The sequence below is a fragment of the Aplysia californica genome, unplaced genomic scaffold (genome assembly GCF_000002075.1).
Source record: "Aplysia californica isolate F4 #8 unplaced genomic scaffold, AplCal3.0 scaffold00103, whole genome shotgun sequence".
Taxonomy (NCBI): Eukaryota; Metazoa; Mollusca; class Gastropoda; order Aplysiida; family Aplysiidae; genus Aplysia; species Aplysia californica.
The window spans coordinates 606,249-623,748 of record NW_004797373.1 but is presented as its reverse complement, the minus strand read 5'-3'; the positions used below and the strand labels follow the sequence as shown (position 1 = coordinate 623,748).

Below are 17,500 nucleotides of genomic sequence, written 5' to 3'. Positions count from 1 at the left end.
GTGTCACAGGTGAAAAAAACCAAAACGTAATAAGATATGAATTCTATTATAATATATTAATTTTGTTCACCTTATTTTAAAGTGTACCATTTTGAGTATGTGTGGACTGGAGAGGGGGGGGGTGTTATAGAATTGCACATGGTATAGAATCCTCCCCTCATCCCCCGCAAATATTACGGATAGTACGACGTGGCAAAAATTCCTGCTCCTCCAGAGACACCATCGAGAGATACTGTGGCGCTGCTTCCGTCAACTTCGCACGGGCGGCCAGCGGACACGTCCGCGTGATGCTCTCAGGTTCGAACCCCGAGCTCAAGGCCTATAGGTGGGACAGCTACTTGGAGAAGTACGAGCTGCCCAACATGACGGACACGGGGAACAAATTCACAGCACTCATCATCCACGAGAAACAAAACTTCACAAAGTAAAGTACAAGAAACATAAAGTATGATCTTCGCCTTGAAAAAAAAAAATCCCCAAAAACTTGATACAGAGGTTCTCATAAGAATTTGCAGTCTACGGATTATAATTGCATGAGAGTAGCGTGCCCACTGTAGTCTAACAAGTTGTGTGGAAAAGCTTTTTCTTTCTAATTCTATTTGGGGAAGTACGAGCAGGCCAACATGACGGACAAGGTGAACAAGTTCACGGCACTCATCATCCACCAGCTGGACAAACCTGTGCTGGAGTCCTGTGGAGACAGGAGTCTTTAAAAAAAAGTTTTAGTAGAGGTTTTACGGCGCTCGCAACTGCCTAAGGTCATATGAGCGCCAGAAGATTAGAGGTGTTACAAGAGAGGAAGAAACATAAAAAAGAAGGTTAGATAAGGACAATAAATAGATGTTTCATAGGAAAGAAGAAGCAAACCACACCAGAGCACCCGCCAACCACCCACTGACGTGCTGGACCTGGAGGCTGACGTCACAGTCAAGAGATTTGAGTACATCTGTATCGATAACCCTCCTGCGGTCGTCCACATCCTGTGCTCGGAGAACCCGGACACTGCTGAGTGTCAACTGGACAACTAAATATAGCATTGACGTCATGGCAGGAGATCTAGACCAAAGCAGCGTGCCTAATTGTTTTGCATCTAACTGTTGGTGCCTTTCTAAACAATAAATGATTGCTGTCATTCATAAATCCAAACTGTGGGCCTGGTATGATTGCAATTAATTGTTCTCTTGGTGTTAAAAAAAATAAAATTCATATTGTCTGATTACTTTTTTTAAATGTTGGTGATTTTAATGTCCCCATTGAGACAATCTCGATATTTTAGGAGGTGGGTTTCCAACCCTACCTATCAGGGCTAACCCGGGATGAGAGGGATACATCACAGAAGACACATTGATATACTCTATGAAAATCCCCATCAATCCAGAATAGTTCTCGGGTCTCCTGAATGCGACAGCAAAGCACTTAGCCTCTACATCACAAATGCCGGTTCCGATTACTCAGACATCATTTGGTACAGATGTTCTTCAAAGAATTTGAGATCTACGCTGTTCATCTTTCGATTCGTCAGTTGAGGAGTGATAATTCTGCATTGCAAAAGCATTTTGAGCTCCTAAGGATACGCATGATATAAATTATTATTATTTTTTCCAGTAATATTTAAGTATACTTATTCATACAGTATAAGAGAAAAAGGCAAAACAATTTTGTTCTTTTTCTTTTCAATCTTTTAATTAGCATTCAAAATATATAATCTGACTTCTTGTGATATGAACTGGTATAATGGTTATGAATGAAGAATCCGATTATTGAACAAAATGAGTGTGACTAACAAAATACTACTGTGTTTGACAGCTCTGTGCTGGACAGTAATGTGCAGCCTAGTTGTGAGTCAACAACCCTGTAAACATTGAAGACTGTGTTCAAGAGGGCGGGACATCTGAATTTGAAGCCCATCTCCAATAGGTACAAAACAAGAGGATGGGGAAACTTAATAACAACACATGTTTAAGAACAACCTGCTAGAAAACCAAACCATCATTATGAATCAGCTCCGAAGTGAAACATGAAATAAGAATATTTGTCTACTTTATCATATATATATGTCTGAATTACATAAACAACAGGTGAAGATCAACTCAACATGCACATTCATGATTGTCATAGGAAAAATTGCTAGTTTTCAGAAAAAATCCAACAACTGACTCTAGTAAAGGATAACATTCTTTCAAAAGAATAGAACTTAACTAATAGAAAAATCTATTACTCTGCAGACTGTAGCTTGTTTTCCTCATGTAACCCCCCCAAAAAAAAACCAAAAAAAAAAACAACAACAACCAAAAAACAAAAAAAACGCCCTATCCAGCACTCACCACACTATCTCACTATCTCACTATGATGGCAGCAAAATAAATATAATCTTTTAGAGCATCTGTTTCCCTTTGACTTCCCCTAAAAATTAATGAAAAGGTTATAGTTGGGACTCCCAGTACATGTGACCCGTAACAAGAAACATTGTTGAAAATAAAAAACTAATCTTAATGATAAAACCCTGGTCTGATCCTGATTTAATAAGATTTTTTCGTAAGTACCCGCTACAGTTAAAAAGCAGGGAGTTTAAAAAGTAAAATTTCACATTTCATAAATGAAAATAAAGAAGTCACAAAGCATCAACAGAGAGTCAGCCTCTACCAATAAAGGCACCTAAAATATACTCTGTACCTTCCAACATCTTATTTTTGAATAGCAACCAATCAAAAAAGCATGTGGTCAAATCACATCCAATAACAACCAATCAAAAAACACGTAGCTGAATTGCATCCAATAACAACCAATCAAAGATCATGTAAATAAATCACGTGGTTGTCCAGTCATAAATTGCCTTCTCCCGGATAAACAGACCACGAGGGCCGGAGACGTCAGGTGGAAGCAAACACAAGTACAGGGGAGTCACGGCACCTGTGGACAGACAGCAGGGAGAATGTATAAATTCTGTAATATTTGTATATAAAAGTACAGTTGTTCACGCATCCGATCTGGTCATTGGGGACCGCCTTGTCAGTGAAACAACTTCCAGGGCCATCGGCATATTGTGGTAGGGTGGCCAGTCACTTTCCATATCGCCTTTACTTTCCCAACTCGAAGTCAGGTACCTATTACTGCTGGGTGGGCAGGTGGGGGCAAAAAGAATCCGTGTCCGAACCGAGGCTCGAACCCGGACTTTCTGCTTCAGAGACGAGCGCACTAACCGCTCCGCCACCGCACCATCATTTTTATGTAGAGTGTAAATTGTCTCAGATGGTCACCCAATGTCGAGGAAAAATGTGGTTGTTTTAAATAGGAGGGTGTCTAATATGTGAGGCAGTATGTGTGAAATCAGGCGCTCGTCAAAATAATGAAAGTCAAGAATTTGGCATTTTTCAGCATGTTTGAGAATTTTCATCAAATTTTTGTTGCAGGTACATGCATACATAAATACATAACAGTGAATACATACATACATAAAAACATACAGTACACCAGTACAGAACAATTTACAACCATGCCCTTGCCGGTCGTCACTGTGCAGCGTCCTATATTTTGAGCTAGGGTTGTCGTGGCTTGCTCAAGGACACACCCCAGTGACCAACCATCTAAACCCTGTGTGCACCAATTTGCTTCAATACCACTGTCAGAGCAGAATCATCACTTGAAATCTATTTCAGACTGCTCCCATTGATACAATTTAGATCATTTAGGAGACAGGGCTTCCGACTCTACCTGTCAAGGCCAAACGGGGTGAGTAGGATACAACATCCCAGAAGAGAGACTGAGATACTCAAACTCAATAAAAATTCTCCCTGCTCAGGAATCAAACTTGGGTACTCTGCGTGCGACACCAAAGTGCCTAACCACTACACCACAGACCTGGAAATATAAAACTAATTTTGACCTGTGAAACAATAAATTGCTGGAGGTAATGAATCTCTCTCTCTCGCTCTCACTCTTTCTCTCACTCTCTCTCTCAACCTCTCTCTCTCTCCCTCTCTCTCTCTCTCCCCTCTCTCTCCCTCTCTCCGTCTCTCTCTCTCTCTCTCTGTCTGTCTGTCTCTCTCTCACTCTCTCTCTCTCTTTCTCTCTCTCAACAAACTATAATAACTTGACTCACCCTCCTCCACAGTAAGGGGACCTTTGCCCTGTGTCATGTCTGTGTTCACGTAGCCTGGGGAGCACTGCAAGTAGGAACAACAGCAGGACAATGAGAAATAAGACAGGCTGGACTTTGCAGGGACTCCCACCAAGTCATTTAAATCTGATTCTTCTACAAGAACACTTTCAAGTATTTTTTGGAGATTGCGTATCATCAGCCAGCTGTTCTGATGTACAAAGTAACGCTCATAAATTTTTTATTAAAAATTTTATAGCATTTTCTTAATTAATTTGTGGCGTCGGTTGCATGCGCTCGAAAAATGTTTTGTCAAAACTCAAATTTTAAAAGTTTAAAAAAGCAAAAAAAGCATAATACATGCATAATTGTAAGAAGAATGAGATGTTGGGATTTTTTGGGGGGGTTTTTTCATTTGCCGGAAATTTTTTTCTCTCTGGATTTTAGAACAGTTGGAACTGTTTGCCACCTATATTTGTTTTAAAATCTGATTCATCTATAAGCACAAAAACCGATTCAAGTACTTTTTGGAGAGAGTGTATGAGTATGAGCTCAAGGGTTGAAGTAGGCTACATTCAATATCAACAGAAAAATTGACAGTCTTCTATGACAAAAGCGAAGTGTGAGGATGGCTCGATTTCTTTGATGATCAGTCCAACCTTCTGTCTTTCTTGGGTGACAATGTTCAAACGTTACTGCTGTTTTTGATAAACACTGACTTAAACTTCATTACAAAAAACAAAGAATTATAATAGAACAAATCCGCCAATCAGTTGGAAGAAAATGCAAATTTTCTATTTTTTAATATTGGTACAGTGAACACTGGCTGAAGCACCAAAATGATATTTTTACAACATGACCTGCTTTTTAGGGTACTAGGTATTACTGATGTGAAAGGAAAAATGTAAAATCTCAAAAGACTAGATTTTATACAAAATCAAAAGGTTGAGACTTTTTAAAAAAATCACCAGTAGCCTATAATTCAGTTCCTGGCTGCATCCAAAGGGATGTTTTAACCTTAGAAATGCTTTTTGTCCTACTTCCCTAGCTTCACTCAGTTGCACATACATGCAAAAATGGTGAAATCGTACACTATTAGGTTATTTAAGAGGTGGAACCTCTAAGTTGAACGTCTGTCTCCTGAAGTGAGAAATTCACATGAAGTGCCTTTCATAAGGACACAACATCGGATCGAGCTGAGGCTCAAGCCCCTTAAAACACATAACCTCACGATTATGAGTCTGGTAGCCTAACCACTAGGCTACTGATACCACTAGACAGGCCCAACATGTAGTATGTAGGTCTTTGTCAATTAGTAGAGACAGAACACAAAAAACATTGGGATATGCACTTAGCAGTAACAAGTCGCAACACTCTTCGTCTAATGAGGAACTAAAACAATCAGTACAAATAAACAGGCCAACAAATGGAGTCATTACAAAGTTTTTAAAAAATAAAAAAAATAAAGCCTCAACAACTCTTGTTTTAGTTTTAGTAAGAGTTTTACGGTATTTGCAAAACAAATATGTAATACAAGTGCCAAAGATTAGAGGTGCTATTAAAGAGTAACATATGTAGAATGTTTAATAGGAAAGGAGGAGCAAACCGCACCGGAGCACCCGGCAACCACCCACACCAACAATTTAAACTTACTACTTTAACCTTTATTTTTGTGTAGCAGTAAAAAACATAAAACTTACACTATTGACCACAATATCGACAGCTCCTTGAGCATCAAAGTCCCTCTGCTGTATTGCCGACATCAAAGTCAATCCAATTTTGGAGATGCCATAGGATGACACTCTGCTTAGAAAGAAGCCTTGCTCCTCATGCTTATTCTCCTGTGCAGCACTAAAAAAAGATAGCAATAGACATGAGATAAGATAAGATATGATAAATCTTTATTGTCCAGATGCTGGCACATTGATTTGGTGTTGCACACACGCACACACATACACGTCCATTTGCGCATGCATACAACACCGAAGCACACACCCTCTCTCATGCAAACTCTCTTTCACATACATCTACATAATATTTGCTTGCAGTCACAAACAGACCCACATACACGCAGGTGATTAAAATGAAAAATTATCGCTAACAATAATGGAGTTTATTCAAACTAGACACATAATCAGTATTTTTAAAATAATCCAAGACACATGCATAAGACACTAAATTATTGAGAGCAGCTGCACTAAGATTTTACTGGATGGTGACTTCCTATGTTCATTAATAAAAACATCAAACAAAGAAAAACAAATTAGTGATAAGAAAATTGTCTAAATTTCAGAAAATGTCAAATGATAAAGATTATCGAGACCACTAAAAAGAAAGAATATCAAAGAAAGAAACAAAAAAAAGACTAAATACCAAATCAAATCTGTGCCTGCAATAAAATGATCCCCCCTTGTGACGGTTCTTTTACACGGTACATCAAACAACCTGAGCTTAGATGCCGGCCTCCCATACAATTTACCTCCTCAAATAAATGCACAAAACGAGATTTCATTACCATTTTCCAATACAGATAGCAAATGAAAGATTTGATATCTGTGATAACAGAAAAACGGGTAGCAAAATCTTTAACTTTGAAAGAGATCCCAAACTGACAGACACTAGCACCTCTTCGTCCTAGCCATAACAAAATTTGACAGAGTCAATGTTGTAAAAATCAAAACAAAACAAAACAATGTCACAAAGGGACTAAACTATTACGAAACATTTCAAATATTCTGGTATAGAAATAACTAACACTTTTTTACAGACAAAGCAGACGTCACCGAGCAGCTAAATATTGGACAGCCCCTTTCCCCATTTTTCCACATTCTGACTTTTAATCAAACTTGGCATATATATTGAAGTGTGGGTTTTTTTGTTTTTTTTTAAAATGGAGATTACTTACTCCACAAATTGGGTCATCAAGCTCGATACCTCTGGCATGGTGATCTGAGGATTAAGAAATTTCGTGCGGAGCTCCGGGGATAAAACCTTGAAAGCAATTGCATTTGCCAGACTGGACATGTTGCAGACCCTGCCGAGAAAACAGAAAGAACTCAAAACAATGTGTGCACTCATCACACAAACAATTTGAGGACACAAAAAGAAATAGAAAAAAAAAGTACTAAGTTCAATCTCAGTTTCGAGTGCCGTAAAACACTTATCAAAACTAAAAAACATATACAATGTATCTCACATTGCACTTTCAAAACAAGAAACAGAGCAATCCTTTGTGCTATGAAGGACAATAATGAATAGCTCTAAGCTGTCACCAAAGAACAGAGTTTCCATCCTTTATGTAGATCAGCCAAAGTGTTTCTTGGAATCCAAAGTGAAGCATAATAATTTTCATTGTACAAACATTCTGCTTTAATTACAACTTCTTCTAGGTTTTATGCTGTATGCATATTAGTTTTTTTAGTTTAAGTAAGAGTTTTCCGGCACTTAACACAAATAGGTCATATAGGTGCCAGATTAGAACTAGAGAGTAAAGTAGAAAGGAAAGAAGGATGAGAGGTAAGGACAAAAGATAATTGATAAGGAAAAAAAGAGCAAACCACACCAGAGCACCCACAAACCAGTCGCCAAAAGGCTTATATTGTAGCTTTGTCAAAGATGAAAGGTGAACTAGGGTGCTTTAACGGAAACTTTCATGGCACTTCTTTCCACTTCAGCAAGTTGACTGATATCAACATATGTGTCACAACGTGGTGATATCAGGCGCTCATCAGTTTTTGGGCATGTGGAGTTATTGGTACCATCTTAAAGCTTAATCATTTGTCTAGCTTTTGGTGAAAAAAATTGACATCTACCAAGAAAAGAAGTCGAGATATTAGCAATTGAAGAAAGTTGGGGTCATCTGATTCAGGGGTAAAATTAGCAAGAAAATGGCCGCCAAAGTGTGGAGACTTCCAAAGCTTGAGAGTGCTCAGCCTTTTTTAAGGACCTCTAAGCGAGTATCGAGTTCCTGCATGCTGTCGGTATTGCTGACCACTTATAACACCACATTGCCAGTAGAAGGGGAGAGAGAGAGAGAGAGAGAGAGAGAGAGATTGGAAACTGCAAAGATACATTTTTCGTGCCTTGAATCAACGCTTTTCAGTAAAATCCACACATAAATATTTTTTAGGAACCTTAAAGGCGTTGAGTTAAAGAACAAAAATTTGAAAAAAATTACCAAACAAGCGGAACAATTTTAATTTCTTCTATTTCATTATTTTGACGAGCGCCTAATTTCACCATGATGCCTCACATGTGCATATGCACATCCAGGATGGCTTTGACAGGCTGGGTAGAATCCTTCTTCTTAAAACATGAGCTAAATTGTGTTGAAAGGGATATAAAAACATGTACATTAAAATTATTTTTTTTTAGCGAACCAACCTGGCATGAGGTCTAAGCAAGGGGAACAACACCTCGCACACATCCAGGTTGTTGTAGTAATTGACCTTGATGGTTTCCCTCGCCTGATCGGGAAATGGCAATGTTGAGTCCTCCTGAAAATAGGTCATCACAGCTTACATTTAACTGGCTGAAAGGACATCCACAAAAACAGTTCAAGGGAGTGAATGTAAATAATATGATAGCAAAACTGTGCAGTAGTTGTGTTTTTTTTAAACTCTGAATCTGTTCATTAAAACTTTTGAAGTGACTGTAAGCTAACTAACAGTTGACAGACTCTGACATCACTAAACGAGACGAGTGAACATATTATTTTGCAGGCTGCTCCACATTGCTCTTTGAGTTTTTTTTCATTTATTTTTGGATTTTACTGTAACTGTGATAATGTATATATCTCCTTATTTGTGACAGGTTTGTACATGCAATATCGTTGTTGTTGTTGTAGTTAGCGATCCAGTAGCATCTGAGCGTTAACTCTTCTGCATGATGCCATTCGGTAATAGCTGCATGTCTGTTCTAATTGTTGTCTTGAGGAGTAGAGGCAAATAGATGTGTGGGGTAGCTTGGGAAGAAAACATCACTTTAAATCAGTTAGTTTTCTACAGAAGAACAGATGATGTTCCACTGTCTCTGAGGGGTAGTCACATAGTGCGCAGGCAGCAGACTGCTTTACTCCAATTCGGTTGAGATGTTGGTTGACGGGTACATGTTGTGTTCTAAGTTGGAAGATTATGGATTGATCTCCCCTCAACTCATTGATTGGATCTTTGACCAGTGGTTTATTCATGTGGCCATACATCCTCCTTCCTGTCGTACCTGTGGCCCTATCATTCATCCACTCTTCCTTGAGGTTTGACTTGATCATTTGGCAGCAGGAGGTGTAATTCGTAGGAATTTCAGGCTGAGGGAGGCTAGCTCCTTTCTTTGCCAGAGCATCAGCTCTTTCATTTCCCGGAATCCCAGTGTGGGCAGGAATCCATTGTAGGACTACTCTGACGTGGTGCCTACTTATCAAATTACATGCAATGTCACACCTAAAAAAAAACCCCAGTACAGATGGGACATGAGACACCTAAGACAAGTCAACCGGCTTGCATCAAACTACATCCCAGATGATATGCATACGTATACATATGTACAAAACAACTGAGATCAGACTCAGATAAAACTATTTTAGTTGAACTAACTTTCTGTTATAAATCATAAGGCAAGCCCTCTTTCTTTTATTTTGGGCCCAAAGTCTGGAACCAGTTACCACTGAACATTTATCACTTACATTGTACAGGATGGCAGCATTGTTCACAAGAACATCAAGTCCTTGGTAGGTCTCTTTCAGAAAATCTCGTAACTTGACAATGCTTTGGTGGTCACTGATGTCCAGAAGATGGAACTTAGGACTAAACCCTTCCTTCTCCAAGACCTGGACAGCTGCTCTTCCTCGTCCTTCATCACGAGCTGGAGTTGAAAGAAAGAAAAAAAAATGGGCGCATCTATAGTGAAAAGTACACAAGTTTCAGAACCAAAATGTTCCCCTCAAGATTAATTGTAAATTGTAAAAGTTATACACCCCAAATCACACAATTTAGATCATTTAAAAGGCAGCATCATTTTGGAGAATAAAAGTCTTAAAGATAACGATAATAAGATGAACGCCAGAGTGCGTCGGCACTGAATTATTTGCATCTGAATGCAGGCACCAAAAGACAGAGCACATACACAAAGAGGGCAAACTATTTGTTTTGGTAAGTGTTTTACGGTGTTCGCAACTGCATATGGTCACAGAGATCAAACTATGTTTAAAACAAATTACTCAGGCTTAAACATAATAAAAATAATAATAATAATGATAATAAATAGCATTTGTATAGCGTATGTCCCCACTCGAAAACAAGCTCTATGCGCTTCACATTAAGTTATTACCCCAGCAGACCATAGAACACTCAGAAACATTCTCAGCTTCCCGCTAGCATACAGTGCAAGCAGCCAGTTAAGTGCTCAAATACTAAATAAATAAATCATAAAACACATTCAAAGTGACAGAGGTGAAAATGAAAAGAATTTCAATGATCGTGAAGAATTTTAGTATTTATGAAAAAAGTAATTACATCAAAAGAAAAGAATTTTAAAAAACCTCCTCCAAATGTGCAGATGTGGATGTAAAATATTTAACACTGGTACCATAATGGTCACTTTAAAACCCAAGTTCAAGTGCGCTTATATGTGCACAAAAAATTTAATTAGTCAGGGGAAGCTTTGGATGGCAGGCAGGTTTGCGGACACTTTTCTGCCCCTACAGAGAAAAGCGCTGTGGTAGAAATGACCAATATTTTTTATGTTCTTCGTGACCATGAAGCATCTGTGGCTAATCAAGCGGGTGTAGGCCACAGAATGCAGGACGCAATGAAAGCAGTGAAATGTTAGGTAAACACTGCTTGCATTATCTTGAGTTTCTTCAAGGGATATGTCTTTCATCATGGTGAAACCAGGTGCGTGTCAAAATAATGAAATTGAAGACACGTTAAACATTTTTCTGCCCCTAGGGTAATTTTCATTTTATTTTATTTTATTTTATTTTTTTATTTTTTTTTTTGGGGGGGGGGGGGGGGTGGGGTCAACACCTAATATGACCATTTAAAAACACATTTTGTGTGGCTTTCACTTTTCTAAAAGTTGATCAAAGGCATAAAAATAAAAATTTCTAGTTTCTAAGGATACCAAAGTTTGGAAATCGAAACTTTGTGCCGTTATCTCAGTAATTTTACTTGTGACACCAGGCGACCCCCCACCTCATTCAGTCGCAAGTATATCTCAATTTCAAAATTAAGATAGGTACGAATTTTTTCCATCAAAGCAAGGCTAACGAACAGGCTTTAAAATTATATTTCAAAATCCCTCAAAATTGAAGAGCGCTTGATTTCGCCTCATGTCATGACATTTCACCATGATGCCACAAATATGTCTTTCGTTTTCATTTTAAAAATTCCGCCTTCAAATGGCCATCTACTGTTCCTTGATTCTAAAACTGAACACTGTTAGGGTAACATTCCGCCTGAGAGCATCCATGTTTGTAACATTGACCTCATTGCCTCCTTACAATCCCTATAATAGTTCTAAGGTAACATCCCCCAGAGAGCATCCATGTTTGTAGCATCAACCTCATTTCTTCCTTTAAATCCCTATTATAGTTCTCTACAAAGATAAGTCTATGCTTCATATAAACCATAAATTACGATATATAAAACAGTTTCTATGAGATGACTTATTTAAATCAAACTCCATTCAAACAAACAAAAGGAGGTCGATTTTAAATAAAGGTCTTATGGTACATCAGAACATAGCAAGCAATAGTTACGTTCCTTAGGCCTACCTGTCAGTACAACATCTCCTTGAAAATCTTTGCAGAGACCTCTCACAATAGCCAAGCCAATGCCTTTGTTGGAACCTGTAACCTGATCGAATAGAGAGTAAAATATTTTATAAGGTTTTAAAAATAAATTATAAAGGACAGTCGAAACTGCCTCACCTCCTCTACCAGTCACCACTCGTCCAAGCCAATCACCTGTATACACAACCACTTCCCATTTCACCCCTTGCATTTAAAAAATAATAATGACACTGTCAAAGACCTCCCCCTTTTGTCAACCACTTTTGTCTTTGACAAGTAATCGTTAATCTTGGACAACTTTGCCTGTACTCTCTGACTGGTGGATTTTTTTTCTTTAGGGAAAGGGAACCAAAAACAAGTCATCCTTGCTAGTTTTATACTGTTAACGTTTCTTTTTGCTTTTTGGGTTTGCTTCTTTTAAAGCAGTAAGATTACAGCAAAAAAAAAGGGCTCTGAGTTCTGTATCGTTATACAGAAATAGATTTGTGGAAAGTCATAGTTTCATCACTCTCTCTCTCTCCCTTCCCCTCTCCTGTTCTGGATGGTAAGCACATTACCTAATGCGATCACATGCTTTTGCATTTCAGTTGAATATGGGTTACAACAATAAGAGACAAATCACCAGAATTTAAATCACTGAACAGACTGGTTTACACATAATTAATAAATTTTCATTTGACTGTAGTGTGGTAAAAAATTCATGGTGCAGCTTTTCCTCAAGTATCTCTTTAAAGGTTGAATCAATGTCACCCATACTTTGCACAGCAGTTTGTATCAATTTGTCTTAAACTATATTTTTTTTCCATGACAAATGAGTTGGAATGAAAAAACTTTTCTTCATAAACTTCTATAAAATACAACAAATCTTCGTCACATGGAAAATGGGAGTGTATGCAGAACTTCCCGCTTCTCACACTCATTTTGCATGCATAAATAGCCTATCACTGCTCACCAAATGCTACTCTATAGTGGCAAAACTTGTTAAGGGACTCTTGGGGTCTAGATGTTATGGTGTTCGCCTCTTACTCAACAGGTTACTGCTTCGAAACCTGACAGCAACAGAAAATTTTATACTCTAAAATGTTTTTCTTTCATCTCCTTTCCTGCTCTTTAACAATGTTCTGTCGTCTGCTTTCGTCTCCACTTTCTGACCCCACCCCCAGCCCCCTTTGCCCTGGGCTCTGGACTCTTTCTGCAGCCTTTCTACTGCTACTCCTTGGCTCCTTCTTACTGCTGTCTTTCAGCCACATCTCTGATATTAGGGTGGGGTAAGATCTAACACCTAGCCCTCTTGGATAAGGGTGAATAATCTCAGAGGTTCGTTCAGGGTGCAAGTTGCGCACATTAAAGATCCTTTAGTAGTTCAAAATCGATAAGGGTAGGCTTTGGCCACCATGAAGGCAAAATTCAAAAAATAAATTTATAGCTAGCTAGCTAACAATTTTTTAGCACTAAAGTGTGTTCAATAAGCCTGCATAGTATTGAGATTAGAAAAAAGGAACGACTTGCTTTTAATGCGATTTCATTATCACAGTTCATGGGATGCAAACCTGTTAAAATCTATAGAAACAACCCAAAGGGAGTTTTAATTAACAGTACACTCAAACCTGCCTTAAAGGAAACCTGTGTAAAACGGAAAACTCTCTTAACGGAATCTCCCCGTTCCCCTATTGATATATTTTTTATTCCTCTTGAATTACCTGTATAAAACGAAAACCTGTCCAGCACGGAAACAAAAATAAACATCTGCCCCTCTCAGAGGGTTTTACCTGTCTGAGACGGAAAATGCTTTGCCCATTCAGCCCTGGTTTGAAACAAAACTCGTAAGTTTGGTTCTGCCAGCTCTAAACTGAATGCCATCCCACCGGGAGAGGAAGGGTAGTAGAGCTGCAATTTGGGGGTAGGTAGATGTAACATGTTACCCTATATCTATGTGATCCCGGAGCAATGCAGATTGTCAGGGTGGTGTGGGTGTGAAATCTCAAAAGTGCCAGTGAAAGTGCTCGGGTAGTGAGCCATCATGGAAACTTTCCAGGGTAGCCAAAAGATAGAGGTGAGGAATTAGTACAGGAGTGAGTTTGACAAATGTTGCTGCCCTGATCGTACGACCAGCTGAGGAAAAAGTTCCTCGATTCGTTGTTACGTGGAAGTGAGGGGTGGCATTGGTTGACTGTGTTTGTTACACCCATGGGTGGGGGTAAGGGTGGAAGCAAAGGATGTTCAAACGTTTCTGTTTTTTTGTCAAACAGTGGTCCTATATGACATATTATATGAAATGCAAGCGGTGGTGGTAATTGGATAAGTAAGACTGACATATTTCATTATCAGAGAGGATAGCAGTTGAGAAAGGTGTGAAGTTTCGACCACAGCTTGCCAACCGGACAAGTGACCCTTGATCCCATTGAAATTGGCTGGGCCTTTGAAACAGGTCCTCACCATCTCCCCCTAAATTCCCCTCTGTCTTTAAGACAAACATTTTTTCGGGCTCCCTTGCAATTCAGTCTTACACAGGTTCGACTGTATTTACTAAGGAATTTTCTAGAATGCAGAGCCAGGTATTCGCAAAAATATAGATCAGTTAAGACAAATTGATAGCGTAGAAACAAAGGTCATGGCGCAAAAGTTGGAGAACCTCTATGTTTGATGGTTGAGGCCAAGAAGATTTGATAATGTTGTGCCACAAAGTTTTGACCGCACTGCAGACTGAGGCTGAATTTTTAAACTGGCTTATATGTATCGCTATTCTAGAGGTAGTTCAGACATATATCATGTTACATGCTGATGTTGTTCCTGCATGGGGTTTTGTTGAACTTGCAGGCTTCGATACAAATAAACAACGGAAAATGAAATTGTTAAGTTTTCATAGACAGAGTATAATAAATAAAGAGGCACATTAGACTCTAGTTTGCAGGTCAGTTTGGAAGGGAAAAAGAACTTAAAAGAAAAAAGAAGAGTTCTTGAAAAAAAATAGGAGAGGTCGCGTAAAAAAAAGGGGCCTCTATTAAAAAATCAAGTCAGGATAGCCTTTTAGTACACTAGATATCTCTACATACTGAGAGAGAAGAAAGTATCAGGTTGGGTTTGAGCCAGACCCAGCAAAAAGAACTGATTTCAAATTTTAAGGGGGTGGACAGGAACAGTGAACAGGAAAGCCGCTACCTCTTCACTCGGAGCGGGACATATAGTCATATGTGTAGATTCTATTCCATAGAGATATTTCGTATCAGAATCAAAAAAAAGAAGAAAGAAATGACATGACATTAGAATCTAGATCTAGATCTATATCACATCTAATAACATCACAATTTGGAGTATTTAAGATAAAGATTCTAAAGCAAATACACACAAACACCTCACTGTCACCTTACCACTGCAACACGTTTCAGTGACATCTCGGCGAATTCCTCACGTCTTTTGCCTCATGAAACAAAATGCCGGGACAGGTTAAGTTGTATCAACAATTTTTCAAAAATTTGCCAACTCAATTCTTCTGTTCAGCAGTGTTCTCGTGTCCCGCGACCCTCTCTTTAACTTGAGCCAGCTTGTCTTTGACGAAACTTCGTTTTTCAACTCTTCAACTGTCCGAAGACTATATCTCACTCAGTCTGTATCAGTTGGAAGCGTTTGGGCCTCCCCCTCTGCTGTTCTACTCTTCACTCTCCGCAAGTTGATGAGCTAACACTCTTCGTGTACTTCTAGCAAAGATAGTATCTTCGCCTTTCGCAGGGAGTATCTTTGCTTCTAGGCCTAGATCTAGTACTATAGTATAGCGAGCGGCTAAGTGTAACAAGTAACAGTTACAATGTCAACAATCACTGACTATTATTGACTATCAGCCATCAGCTGTTGGAGGCTGTATGTTGCTAGCACAGAATTCTACTTGCTAGCCATCGAGAATAGCGGCCCTTTATGATGTACCGGTGTTTTCTTTTATTTTCTCAATGTGGATTTTACGCCCCCGTCGATACAATACTCTGATAATTTTAAGAGAAGGGCTTTGAAACCTGCCAGTCAGGGCCATTCAGGGCTGAGAGCTTAAGAGATACAACATCAAAGCAGAATGATTGAGACACTTGATACCAATCATTCCCTTAGGGGAATCAAACTCGGGTCTCCTGCAGACAGCGCGAATTTAAACGTCTATTACAGATGGCCTATGATAGGGGGCCTACACCTTGACAGACGCTGACTGGTATGGCGCCGATGTGTGGACAACATTGCAAGATAAAAATAATAATAATGTTGCCTATTCTTTTTTTTTTTCTGATTGAACAGCTAGATGCTAATGCTTTAACTTTTACAAGAGAGAGATTTCTTTTTTACTCCTTTTGGTAACAGTTTTACGCGCTCGCAACTGCATGCCGTCATGTAGATATTTATATTATATTTACATATATGGGTGGGTCACGGTATATTATTAATAAGCATTTTAAGTTTAATAGGAATTAATTTTGAATTTTGCCAGGGTACGTTGGAATCAAAGCCTGGCTCACATATCTATTTTAGGACCTCCACGGGATCTTTAACTTGCGCACATGAGTACGGGCCCTCGCCGAATTTGTTCCGCCCCAGGCCTGGGCTTTCTCAGATTGAGAAGGCCTAGTTCCGCCCTTATCCGATAGGAGTAATATATCTCTAAAACAATATTATAATATTATTGTGAAAGTCCGTCACTTTGGCCGCCTAAAACTTCCAAAAAACTAAACTTTCGAATTTGACCAAATTAATGGTGGTTCAGAATCAATTAAAGGGTGCAGTTTAATTGAGAACCCTGAAGTCACATTGTAGATTAGTTTTCAGTTTTTCATTAAGTTTCGTTTAGATCTCATCTTGGGAAAGTCCGTCTTCTAAGACACCAATGTCAACAAAGTAATATCTCTCTCTCTTGCCCTTTTTAACTCCCACACGTGGAGCATAGGCCATTTATAACAACATTTCTCCACCTGAAGCTTGTCCTGTACATCCTTTTCTAGCTGTTTCCTTATGATGTCCCCGCCCTTTCCATTCCCGCTTGTCTTTCTTTCAACCTGCTGAGTGCCTTCCTGCCTCGTACATTGTACGAACATTTCCGGTGTACTGTACAGTTCTTCTGGTCGACATGCAGGAGGTTTCTCGGCCTTAATGGTGGCTTCCTTTCGGCTTCCACCTCCCTGCGTCATTCTTCCCTCTTTATTCTTTCGATCCTCTCTTCGGTGATGAAGGTCCTCGCCATCTTCCAGAACTGGCGGTCGAGTTTTTTTTCTGTTTCTTTTTCTGTTTGTTCTTTTGCTGTTGATGTTTTTGTAGCTGCTTTTTGTTCTACGGGAAAGGGCTGCTAACCCTTCGCCCAATCGACCTTATATTCGCCTTCTACGACAGGCGCGGTACGGATACAGGGTCATTATATTCTTTGCTCCCCTGTCTCTTGGACAGGGCCAAGAGAACCACACGGGGGAAAGTAATTAATGCGTTCAATTTTACCAGCCCTAAGATGGTGTGGCTGAAAGACAGCAGTAAGAAGGAGCCAAGTCAGATAATAATTATTATTATAGCAGTAGCAGAATATAAGGCTGCATTAAATATATAGTCATATGGAGCCCAGAAGAGGAGCTTATTTGGGCAAAAAAAGAAGGAGGGGG

General features: G+C 39.1%; 2 protein-coding genes across 2 annotated transcripts in view; one reads left to right on the top strand and one right to left on the bottom strand.

The window, feature by feature from the left end:
• The window catches only part of LOC101848878 (ADP-ribosyl cyclase/cyclic ADP-ribose hydrolase-like), a 2,399-nt gene extending 1,971 nt beyond the window's left edge, over window positions 1-428 (top strand). Inside the window, exon 4 of the mRNA XM_013080853.1 lies at window positions 215-428. Within this exon, the coding sequence (XP_012936307.1) occupies window positions 215-428 (214 nt within the window). The remainder of the gene's footprint in view (window positions 1-214) is intronic.
• A 1,233-nt stretch (window positions 429-1,661) lies between these two features.
• Window positions 1,662-15,743, bottom strand: LOC101846277 (carbonyl reductase [NADPH] 1). Its single transcript, XM_005095396.2, has 8 exons — window positions 15,251-15,743; window positions 11,865-11,946; window positions 9,774-9,952; window positions 8,480-8,592; window positions 7,002-7,130; window positions 5,797-5,947; window positions 4,100-4,163; window positions 1,662-2,910 (listed from the first exon to the last, which is right to left on the bottom strand). The coding sequence occupies exons 1-8, from the start codon at window positions 15,272-15,274 to the stop codon at window positions 2,807-2,809; spliced, it is 846 nt and encodes a 281-aa protein (XP_005095453.1). The 5' UTR covers window positions 15,275-15,743; the 3' UTR covers window positions 1,662-2,806.
• Window positions 15,744-17,500: the final 1,757 nt, after the last annotated feature.

Coding starts and splice junctions, on each gene's coding strand:
- LOC101846277 (XM_005095396.2), bottom strand. CDS start 15,274: ATGTCACTGAAACGTGTTGCAGTG. Junction 7,131..8,479: donor TTGCTTAGACCTCATGCCAG/GTTGGTTCGCTA, acceptor TTTTCTCGGCAG/GGTCTGCAACATGTCCAGTC. Junction 2,911..4,099: donor TCCCCTTACTGTGGAGGAGG/GTGAGTCAAGTT, acceptor GTCTGTCCACAG/GTGCCGTGACTCCCCTGTAC.